Here is a 12,362-nt window from a genome sequence, read left to right as displayed (position 1 = left end):
ATTCTTCCGGAAGCCCTCCCTCTGTACAAACTGATTGACAACGAAATAAAAGGAGGAAGCTGCAAAATGCTGACAAACTGGGCAACGCAGAAAAGAAAACAGCTTGACCAAATTGCATGCATGGAAGAAGACTTAATCTCAAACCCTCTTAAAATCAAAAAGAAAGCAGCAGAGTTGGACTGGATCACCACTCTTGAAAGAGCAAACAATAACAAGCTCCTTTATCATCTACCAGCCCACACAACGAAGCTGAATGAAACAATGCAATTTCTCCGGAGATTCACTAACAGGCCACTAAGGCACATTTTTCTGAGAGCGTGCCTAAATCTTTTGCACACAAACGAAATTCTCTACGTCAGAGGCTAATCGTCAACAAAAATCTGCAGGCTATGCAAACTACCAATCTGAGTCGGTTTGCCATCTTTTAATGACCTGCCTGGCAATTTCCCAGATCAGACAAGCATACCTGAGTCTGGTGCTAGCAATGCACACTCTCAGAGAAGATGATGAATGGTGGCCCCGTCTGATGAGTGGAGCAAAAACTCCTGGACAATAGCCACCGCTAAGATCTTACAAGTGGCATTGGCGGAATGTAACAAATTGAACGCAAACAACCAAAATGATCCAGCCTGAGGAAAGCGCGACGACCCACCAGAGACTGACTAGTGGCAGTATCAGGGTTTCAATTTAGTCACCCACCATATGAACAAAGGCGTAACTAAGGAACCAAACTGAATATGGAAAGAAACGACTTTGTGAGACCAACCTTGTAAAATCAAGTAATCTTGATACACAGAAGTAAATAAAAAAAATAAAAACCTTAAGCATTCCACGTGTTAATACTATAAATGATGTGTGAATGCTGAATAAATTGTATATACGTAAATATATAAGCTTTGTCTCTTATGATTATGGAGTACGAGTAACACGAACATATAACCCAAGCACTCCACTGGTTCCGAAAACAAAATAGGATCCACTTCAAAACCCTATGCATTGCTCACTGAGCCAACTAGGGCAAAGGTTTGGAATGCACCAGAAGGATATTCTCACACTAGCTACCAGTGGAACACTAAGACCTAGCTATGTAAATGATCCAAACTATGATGTTTATTATGTTGCTAAACGAGCACTTTGCTGTGAATGAGATATGATATTTTATTTGAATCGCGCTCATAAAACAGGTGTTTCAGAGCGCGACGGGGCAAGGGAGGGGAACAAGGGAGGACAAAACAACGATCTTGTTAGGCCCAGTAACATTGATAACGTGCAAGTGCAGGGGAGAGGTGTTAGGCAAGATTGTATGCAGGACCCTTTGGGTGCACTACAACAACCCTGTCCTCCTGGCAATAGGAACCCAACCTTTGGTGTAAGTCTGTAGTACATGGGTTGGCAGCGTGTTGAGCAGCCAGGCTCATCTCAAGAGGAGTCAAATGTGAGCTGTAGGGGAGTTACATAGAGATACACAAAGATTCACAGTGACATGTATTCAAATGAACTCTTACACACAAGGTTTCTTGATTAAACAATTAATTTATTTTACAGTCAGTTAGAGTAAGCCTTCTTCAGAAGGGAGCAATATAATAGTAACACACACATACACTCCAAAATCCACACTCTTAATATTTCTAAACCAGTAAGTACCCTTTTGGGATGGCACATAGACACTTCCGAGACCCTCAGGTGACTTTAGTAACTGGGACACTGTGGACATTAATATACCACTGTTTGCATTTAGTACTTTTGATAACCCCCAATACAAAGTTAGTTAACCCCTTCCTGGAAGGAAGAGAAAACACAATGTCAGATGGAAGAAGAGTCATTCAGGGAGCCAGGCTAGGCCAAAGTCAATTGGGCAAACGTCTAGGTGAGCTGAAGCATGTAAGTAAAAGTCTTGCACAATGTTCTAGAAGTGTTTGTAGAAAAGAAGAATGCAAAGCAGGGCCACAAGCTGTTTAGGCTTGTGAAGTAAAGAATCTATCAGCACTCTACAGAACAACGACAACAGGTCTCACTAACAGAGAACAAGTGCAGTTACACAACAGGGAAGTTCTCTTAGACTGTACAGAACCTTTAGGTTGAAGAAAAAAGGCAGCAGATGACTTCAGTTCCTGTGCAGCTCTGCAGATCCTGGTGTTCCTGGGCCACAGGCGTGGGGACAAGGAGGACGACGTCTGGGGACTCCTGCACTGCAATGGGACGGTCACTGACTGCAACCGGCAATCTTCAAACAAGTGGCATTTTGGTGTTTCAGCCCCTCGCGTCTACCGCAAATAGCAACACTGCAGTTCCTGGCTGTCGAGATGGGCTTTCCTGAGGTCTAGCACTCTGTTGAGGTGGCTCAGACTCGGTCAGTCCTGCTTCCTGGGAGTCCAGGGGATCTTCCTGGAGCTCTTGGCCAGCTTAAAAGTGTAGTATATTGTGTTTGGATGTAGCTGCTCTGCATCAAGTACACAGATGCAGGCAGTAGAATGGTATGAGGTAGCATGGAACACTGCGAGGTTTCAGGATTCCAAGAATAGCAGTTAGGGATTCAGGATGGGAGATTACATGAAGAAAGATGTATACCTATATAGCTCCTACTCCCTCTTCATAGCTTTACCCTGTAACCAATAAAGAAACTTCCATTTGTACTTACCTGCCGCCAGTCTGGTCCCTGCCTACTTTAATGAACCCCAATTACTACAAAAAGCAATGCACATGATAAGGTGTTCCTCTCCCTGCCTATTTGGTTCCAGCAGCAACTGCAGTGGAATTTCAACCAGCTCCGAGAGGATGTCCACGTGGCTTACTTTGGAGTTGATTGGTCCCACCAACTCAATAGGAGAAGTCGTCCTTGCAGGGGCTTCTGTGTAGATGCGAATTTGGAGTTTCAGCACAGCAGCAGGGCTTGACCGGGCAAATCAACGGTCCAGGAGTTGCAGCAGGCGTCGTCTTCAAGTTCTTCTTCGGATTCCTTCGTCCAGTCGTTGACTCTGCCTTCCAAGCCAAACAGCCTCACCTTTTATGCAGGTTTCTCCCATTCATTCCAGCCTAGCTGTCAGTCACCCAGCAGGGTGGCTGTCCTTGCCGGACAGCCAGCCGGCCAATCACCCAAGAGTGCATTCCTGTCTCCTAGGAGACTAATCACAGGGAGTTTCGGGCACCTCCCTCGCTTCCTGCCACCACCAGACACCCTGGAGCCAGAGGCGGGCTTCACCCGTGAATCCCGCCAAAGACAAACGAACAAAGGGACCAAACATGGTTGACACAGCGGCATACTGTACAGTAAACTTGGCAGGTGTTTGGGGGAGGAGTGGGTGATCTGGGGAGGAGACTTCAACGGTGCGCTAAACCCGAGAATTGACAGCAAAATAGATAGGCCCACTCCTGCGGCCAGAGCTTTGCAGACACTACTGACGGACTTTGGGTTCGAGGATGCATGGAGGGCGCGTCACATGCAGGAGAGACAATAGTCACATTACTCGGCCCCACAAAATGTGCATACTAAGCTGGATTATATGTTTGTTACACAAGAGCTGATGGCGAAAATAGCACAAACGGAATACAAAGCGAGGGTCCTATTGGACCACTCACCGCTGGTACTGGAATGGCAATACCAAACCCTCAAGAGCAAAGATACCGACTTGGCGCCTCCGAGCTGAGGCGCTGAAAGATACAAGGTTCAGGGAGGATCTGAGAGACAAAATAATAAGTTACCTTGAGATCAATACTGGCAGTGTTGAGACAGCTGGTACGCTATGGGAAGCTTTTAAAGTGGTGGTAAGGGGGATAGCCCTACCTAAGTCCAAAAGGACTGCAAGGAGGGATATTAATTGAACTACAGGAAGCCGAAAAAGAATTAGAAACAGCGCTGGTAAGGGGAGGCACCCCCAAGGAACAGAATGAAACGATACTCAGATTGCTGCAAAAATGCGTTGTATGTTGGGAGAGATTGCGTAATCTGAACTATAAAAAGTACGTAGAGAGACAGCATGCTGGAGATGATAAGCCAGGAAGAACATTGGCATGGTTATATAAAAACGAGACCCCCAGACTCTCAATCAGAACAATAACGAAGGACGACAGGTGCACAGTGGACACCCAAGAAGGCGTTAATCGAGAGTTTGTAGTCTATTACCAAACCCTATACAGAGATAAAGAAGGAAGTGTTTGCAGGAAAATAAATGAAACACTGGAAGATATAGGCTTGCCACAAATTAACGCAGAAGAGTGGGAGGAGCTAGATGCCCCGATTACCCTAAAAGAACTAGACGAGGTAGTAGTGCAACTACCCGCCAGCAAGACCCCAGGGGCCAATGGACTCCCGAGTGAATTTTATAAAATGTACAGAAATTAGGTACTCCCCCCACTTTTAGCGATGTTAAATGAGGCTTATGAAAGGGGAAAGCTGCCAGAGACCTTACGAGAGGCAATAATCATACCGCTCCCGAAACCCAATAAGCCTGCCAAAGATTGTGGATCATTTAGACCACTGTCAATGCTAAATCAGGATAGTAAAATACTTACAGCGGTCCTAGCAAACAGGATGAGGAAAGTTATCACCAAACTAATACACCCCGACCAGACCGGGTTTGTCCCGAACAGGAACATAACCAACAATCACAGACGACTCCATCGAGTTATTGAACATGCAAATGGAGAGGCGGGCGAGATGGCAATTGTATCATTAGACGCAATAAAAGCCTTTGACTAGGTCAAATGGCATTGGCTGATTGCAGCCCTGACCAATTATGGAATAGGGCCTGGGTATCTTAAATGGGTCCAACTATTATATAGCGCACTGCTAGCTAGGGTTTAAACGGGAGCAATAATATCGGAGAGATGGCAACTTAGTAGGGGTACTAGCAGGGATGCCCGTGGTCCCCCATGCTTTAGCCCTAAAGCCCCTGGCGATATACTTAACTTGCTGTATTTATGTTACCCTGAGGAAAACCTCCAATATGTGCTAGAGGTGATGGAGCAATTTGTGGTTGCTTTCCGGTATAGCAGTGAATCCCAAAAAATCATGTATATTTCCGCTGGGCAGATACAAAGGGACCTCGCTAGAACAATTACCTGTCTTACAAATACCATGGGAGGTCAACACGTTTAGGTATCTTGGGATAGATATTTACCATACGGTGGAGGCAGAGCACCTGCATAATACTGAGAAAGCGGTCAAGAGCATTGAAAATAGCATGAAGTTCTGGGCAAAGCTTCCCTTGGCGATGATGGGGAGGGGGGCAATAGTGAAAATGGTGTTCCTGCCAAGACTACTGCATTACTTTAGCAATATACCACACTTGATACCAAGGCGATTCTTTGCTCGACTACATAGCATTTTTGGCGTGGGACGAGGAATAGAATAGCCCTTTGGAAACTACAAAATTCACATGATAAAGGGGGATAAAACTGCCAAACTACGAAAGTTAGGATCTAGCAAGCCAACTACAATATGTGGCAAAATGGCTATCAGAAGATCCAACCTCGGAATCTAGGCTATTTAGACTGGAATGTGCCCCAGTCTTCTTACAACAAATGATGTAGCTTCCCAAAGCAAATATGAAAGAGCGCCCGAAGATGATGATGATATTGGGATTGGGAAATATGGCACAGGGTCTGTCAGGTAATGGAGAACCCATCCCCGTGTTCCCCTGCAAGTGCCACTAGCCGCGCTGGTGGGAAAAGAAAGCCAACTAATGAGGATGATCAGGAAGCATTGGGAACCAGTAGTGATTGCAACTATGGGAGATATATGGCAAGAGGGCAAGATAAAAGAATTTGAGAAGCTGGTGGAGGAAACAGGGTTAGATACGGGACAATACAGCACGTACCATGGGGTGGTGCGGCGGATCAGAGAGACATGGTCCGAGATGGAACTAGAAGATCAACCGGATGCCATCTCAGACATAATATATGACATAGCAGAAGGAGGGCATGAGATATCTAGAATATATGAGATGGTGATGTCCAAAGTGGGGAAGGAACTGGTACAACTGAGGCAGGACTGGGAGGAAGCGGTGGGTGCCCCTATGACTGATGGGAAGTGGGAGTGGGCCCAAGGATACCATAAGAAAGTGTCAAGGAATGCAAGGTTGCAGCAAATACAATTATATGTAACCCATAGAGCTTATATGACACCCCAGAGGATAGCTAAATTTAAAAATGCAGGACGACAATCATGCCCTAAATGAGATGAAGAGAACGCCGGAATGGTGCACATGTTTTGGGCGTGTCCAGTAATTGAGAGATTTTGGCGAGAAGTAGCACATAGGCTGGAGGTAAAGGGGGTTAAGATAATGGTAGAAACAGCGTGGGCATGCCTGATAGGAGGGTTTCCCAGATCACGTAACCTTAAGCATGTTAGCAAATTAAAAGATCTGGCATACATACTTGCAAAGCATGCCACAGTCTGAGAATAGAATTGTGGTGGAAAGACCTCCAGAAACGGGCAGAAGCTAAAACTGCAGTATGGCAAGAGTCTAGAAACTCTGGTGAGGGGGAGCAAGCAGAAACCTTGAAAGCCTGGAAACATTTGCTAGCCACTTTATTTGGGCCCACGCAAGACTGGTCGAGCGACCGAGACCCAGTAGAAAACACGGGAGAAGGACTCCAGTTGCAAGATGAAGAAACAGAATGTGTAGGAGAGTAGGCTAGGGTGAGTGGGAGGGTATTGGGGAAGCAGAGTGATGTAAATTCGAAATGATATAATAGGTACTGCAAGTTTGGTTTGTGTTGTTGTTGGAAAAATAAAAATTGTTTTTTTAAAAAAAAAAAAAAAAAGTGACCAAACCTGGTTTGGCGCACAGAGTAAATCTCAAGAAGGACCTTGTCACAAAGAAATGGTGAAAAAAGAAGACTGGGTCCATTTTGACAAAAATGACACCCTTGGGTGCTTTACTGCAGCTGCGAAAGCAGCCCGCGGTAAAGGCACACCACAGTAGTTAAAAGTAAACCACTGCCATCAGCCATTCATCGAGGAAAGGGTAACATAAAAATGTTACATGAGAAGCTAGACAAGGGGGATACTAAGTAACCCCTCCAGCATCCTATTTTAAGATAGTGTGTTCTGGGTCTAGAAAGTTACAAGTGCAAGTAAAGTCAATTTCACTTCACTGCTCTTGGAAACAGTAGTTTACCCAAGAGAGGTATTTAAACCTTTGGGAAATCTGAAAGACTTCCCTGTGTCACTGCACTGAAAGTGATGTGTGACAAAAAGCAAAAGAGGATGCCTATGGAGTTTGCCAGAGTACAAAACCAAAAGAAACAGAGTTCAAAATCACATTAAAATACATCAGAGTGGTGAAAAAAAGGGTTTCACTTTCTCCAGGCAAAAAATGAAAGTCCTAGAGGCAAGCAAAAGAGCTAGGGGTCTCTAGGGTACAGAGGAATTAGCACATTTTCGAGAATTCTCCCTAACAAGAGGGAAGTGGAAGAGTGCGAAGAGGAGGGGATAAGTTGAAAGTGCTGAGCTAGGGATAAAAACATAACAATTTGTAGTACAGCCAGCAGGGTGGCAAGTGCAGGGTTTAACGCGCAGACAAGGGGTGTCTGATAAGTGCAGGTAAGGGGACTGTAGGGTTACAGATACAGATCCAAGTGCTGGCGTTGCCAGGAGGCAGTGCAGGTAAGTAGATGGATTGGCAGGGACTTGGACCCCAAGTCAGAGGGTAACCAGGTGCAGGGTACCGAAGCAGACAGATTGGAAGGATAGCTCGGGGGCAACGTGCTCGCCTTGGAAGCAAGACGACACGGAGCAACACAGGTTCGATCCCCGGGTCCACACTTAGAAACCTCTGGGTATTAAGCGTGTTACAAACAATCTATCATACATACATCATGGATGGCACATCACGGTTTGTGCTTAAATGACAAGACCGAGCTGCTCTTCATAGGCTCTCAACTCTGGCTTGTCAAATTAAATGACACCTTCAAATCCTTTAACACTGATGGTGACACTATCACACTCTCCAACGAGATAAAAACACTACGGTTTTATTTGGACTCATCCCTTACTCTCTCTAAACAAGTAAACGCCACTACCTCAGCTACAACCCATACTTCCAAACTCATTAACGCTTGCAGACCATTTCTATTGATTGATTATTTATATAGCGCCTATACACAATGTGTTTCACCCAACAGTTGTATTACATTAGGCAGAGCCCTAATCCTGACCCGACTTGACTACTGCAACGCCTTATATGCCAGCATTAAAACCTATAACACTCCGGGTTCTGCAAAATAACTCCCTTAGAGAGGGTCTCAACATGCCTAGATCTGCACATACCTCTGCAACTAGACAAAAACTCCACTGGCTACCGATACATAAACAAATCATGTTCAAAACACTTACCCTGACACACAAATGTCTTCACCGGGTAGCACCTGCTTACCTGTCAGACAAAATCTCACCCCCTACAAGAGCAGCCTACAAGCACCTCCTTGCCACCCCAAGATACAAACTGAAAAAAGAGGGTGGCAGCAGCTTTCTCGTGATTGCCAGCAAGCTATGGAACACCTTGCCCGTCCAACTGAGAGCACAAGAATACTTTTGGATATTCTGTAAACAACTTAAAAACATACCTCTTTACTCAAAGCATGAGTAATTAACGCACCCCAACCTTGTCTGCTGGACATATCGAAATCCCACTATTAATCCTTGAATGCCGATATGTAACCATGTAAATAACGTGTCTCACCGCTGGACCTGTATATATCATGCTTTATGACTATTGTTGCCTTTGGGCTTGGTGCGCTATATAATCAACCAAATAAATAAACAAACCATCTCTACAGTGGGCTGCTGGGATTCTGTCGGTGCACACCCACCCATCCTTTCCCCAAAATTGGGTTAGGGTTTTTAAATAAGAAAGACTCTCGGGACGACAGAGGACTCAATTCTGGGTCAGTCCTTGCAAAACCGGGACGTTTGGTCGCCCAAGGTAATTCTGACCGTTACTCATCAACACTACAACTTTTGTTTCTGCCTCTCGCGCTTGCCCATGAACACCTTTCTTTTCTTACAAAGCCATGCACAGCGAGAGGAACAAAAAATGACAGGAAGAGATGACCACTTATTATTTTAATGGATTGATGCTGTAGAAATTCCCTGCCGCCTCTAAAGACTAAAAACGATTCTGCATTCTACTCTGGCCTGTTTGCATATCCTCCTTAACTTTTGCACCTGTTGTATTTTTTGTCCGTGCTGCGTTTCCTTCTGCCTCATCCATCCCTTGCTTTATGTTTTGTAGTCTACTCAACTTTTGCCTTTCACCCTCCATCTCCAGCTTGTTAAAAAAAAATATTTCCCCTTTTGAACTCGAGACCTACCCAATCAGCTCATATTGTCATCCTTCCGTACCTCTTTTACCCTTCCTTCTTTAATAGTCATCTGTAAATCCTGCTGTGTGCTCTACCAGCGGCTTGTTGGTTATTTCCGCTTCCTCCGGTACACTGTTGCCTACGCTACATGACTCCTCTCTGAGCCCACACCCACCCGCTTTTGGCGTGAAACAAATCCCTCCTTTCTCACGCTGCCGTACCCTGACACACCAACCCCTACTCTGCTTGTATCTGGGCCTAAATGACACCTTTCATTCTTACCCTCCTACTGTTTCGAGGCGTGCGCAAACTTCAACGCATGATTTGCTGAGGCTTGGTTGTGCTGAGTGCGCAGGCGTATTGCCAGCACTTTGCCTTCAACTCCTAGTCTACGCCTGCTCAGTGCCCTTACCAGTCTACGGACGGCGAAGCGAAAGGACCAAAACTTTTAGGTGCACGCGCAGTCGCGCTGAGGCTCCTGTAGCCGGTTAATGGCGAACGTGTGTTTGAGTCCATGAGGCGAGGGGTCGTAAAGACGGCGACGGCGCCTGGCGACGGAGCCAGCGCCCAGCGCAGGTCAGAGGCCATGGCTGGTGTGTTCGACATCGACCTGGACCAACCCGACGAGGCGGGCTCAGAGGAGGAGGAGGAAGGGGTAAGGAGCTTTTGGAAAATAGTCTAATGCTGCGGCTCTGCGGAGGCATTGCACCGAGGATATGTTGGGAAAGGAGCAGGCAAAGTCTGGCCTGGAAGCAGGATAGTCCGGAGAAGGGCCGAGGGGCTTTTTGGCTTCCAATGGGGGACATGTTGCTCTTGTTTGAGGGGGTGAGGCCCCGCGATGAGGGGAGCTTAGGCCTTGCAATGTATGCAAAGAAGAACGATCGACGTACACACTATGACTCATAGTCTATGAGGCGATGGAGTGTGTGAAGTGACATTGCACACATTCTTCTCCCTCGCCTCCAACCACCATGCCTAGCCACATTCGAAGATTTGCTTATTACAACTTTGTCGTTATTTCATAGCACCACACACACAACGAAGAGGGTGCATTGACGTCTTCTCTATCCAAAGTCGGAAGCATGTCAAATAATTACCCGTTATATTTTAACTTCCACTGTCGGTGTAGCGTGGGACCACATATGTCAGCCCTTTCCTCCCTTGTTGAACAGACGTTATGGTTCTAAAGTGACAGACGTTTTTATCCCCTAGCATCTTTTGCCTTTTACTTTTAGACAGTAACGTACATGTTTCCAGTTTGGTTCTTTAAACTGTTTATCCAGTCCAATGCATTCCAATACCGAGTTCGCATCACAGCACATTCTGCTAAGTGTCGAATTTCTGAAGTTTGAAAATGTTTGCACCGATCTTCTATGCTGGCAAAAACCACAGCTCGTATTATAAAGTTGTTTTTTTTTCTTTCTTTTTGATATTTGGTTCGTAGGTGTCACTTTGCAGACACCGAGAAGAACTACTAATGTTATGGACAGTGGTAGATTGCACATCACAAAGTGGTGTCGTTCACTCCTTTTTGTATTTTTCCGGCATTATAGTTTACTGAAAGGAATATGTTCTGTCCGTGCATTAATTGTTTCTGCTGTTTAATTCGTTTTTACTGATGTCTGCAAGTTGAATGTTGTTGGTGGTTATGCATTTTTTATAGGTAGTCTTGGACCTAGGCGGATATTGCCGTTTTTTATAGGCAGTGTCCCATTTAAGTAACATAAAGATTATCTTGTTTGAGTACACGGATAGAATCACTGTCTCACTGTGCTGGATAATAATGATAAGGCATGAACAGATACGAACAATTGTTTGTTTTTCAATGGAATATATATATATATATATATATATATATATATATATATATATATATATATATATATATATATATATTTTTTTTTTATTTTTAATTTATTATTATTTTTTTATATTACTTGTCCAAACCTTAGGTTTGTGCATCTGGTCAGTGTGTTTTTAGGAACTAAAGCATGTCTCTGCACCAGGACTAATGTCTGGCAGAGGGACTCCCAGGACACTCCTTGTCAATTTGCATATTTAAGTAACTTGCATATTTAAGTAACTTTGGGTCTCGCCCTAAGTTACTAGGGGAATCCAGACGTGGACCCCTTGCTCACTATTCTTAGAGAGGCACTGATCATCCCTACTGATGAGGCCCAACCAGACCGAAACCCGTGTCTGGGGATGCTGTTGGTACTCTCGTTCAGAGGAGAATTGCCTAGCGTTTCGTTGCTGGACTTCCCGAGGGCAGGACAAAGTCTGATATGTTTGGGTTATCTCTTCTCTGTGAAAGATAGTGAGCTAAAGACTCTGGGTAAGTTTCTCATAAACAGGACTAATGTCTGGCAGAGGGACTCCCAGGACCCTCCTTGTCAATTCGTCTCCGCAGTGGCAATTGTTGTAAAATGAAGGGTTCCCTGTACTGTTTCCATGCGTTCTTTTGTTTTTAGATCCGGGTTGTTGTGATTTAATCTGATCTTGCTAGTTTTAAAGACTGGTGGGAGTAGTGAGCTATTCAGACAGTGCATTACCTTGAATAATAGGCTGTCATGGATTGAACAGCGGGCTTGCTTCGTGGTGTTAAAGGAAGCCTTTGCGGTTCATGCAAATAACCTTTTAATTTGAGGGGCATTTGGCATTTATGCTGAAGTCTAGGCTTTCATGCATGAACAATCCAACATGCAAACAATTGATGTCCTAAGTAATGTCTTTGCAAGTTGTATTGCATCGAGTAGGGCTGGGCGATATATCGAGTTTTGGAGATGTATGATATATTTTATCGATGTAGGATGAGACCATATTGTTAACGTGTGTGTGTGTATATACACTATTCTATTTACGTGTTGATATTTACACAGCTGTGGGAATTTTCAAACTGGAAGAGGAACCCTATATTTGCACTTTATTTTGGTCATTGTTTTATAAATAAAGGTGTTTGTGACCTCTCACGTGTAGTTGGTGGCTTAGAACTGAGCATTTAACCCACATAAGCAATATTGAGATATATATCATATATCTCCATTTAGCCCAAAAAT

The 12,362-nt window shown here is 44.7% G+C and overlaps 2 protein-coding genes across 11 annotated transcripts in view; one reads left to right on the top strand and one right to left on the bottom strand.

The window, feature by feature from the left end:
* TUBD1 (tubulin delta 1) overlaps positions 1 to 9,655 on the bottom strand; it is a 900,711-nt gene extending 891,056 nt beyond the window's left edge. The window contains exon 1 of one of the 9 annotated variants that reach the window (XM_069615102.1): positions 9,589 to 9,655. The gene's annotated coding sequence lies outside the window, so the exon portion shown is untranslated. Of the gene's footprint in view, positions 1 to 9,315; positions 9,565 to 9,588 lie in introns of those variants that run through there. The other 8 variants (XM_069615104.1, XM_069615098.1, XM_069615106.1 and 5 more) reach the window with 8 other exon arrangements.
* Positions 9,600 to 12,362, top strand: part of RPS6KB1 (ribosomal protein S6 kinase B1) — a 718,570-nt gene continuing 715,807 nt past the window's right edge. For both annotated transcript variants that reach the window (XM_069615097.1, XM_069615096.1), the window contains exon 1: positions 9,600 to 9,961. In XM_069615097.1, the coding sequence (XP_069471198.1) occupies positions 9,821 to 9,961 (141 nt within the window). In that variant the 5' untranslated portion in view covers positions 9,600 to 9,820. The remainder of the gene's footprint in view (positions 9,962 to 12,362) is intronic.

The sequence above is a fragment of the Ambystoma mexicanum genome, chromosome 9 (assembly GCF_040938575.1).
Source record: "Ambystoma mexicanum isolate Mex_15411 chromosome 9, UKY_AmexF1_1, whole genome shotgun sequence".
Lineage (NCBI taxonomy): Eukaryota > Metazoa > Chordata > Amphibia > Caudata > Ambystomatidae > Ambystoma > Ambystoma mexicanum.
This window is presented reverse-complemented; position numbering and strand designations above follow the sequence as displayed.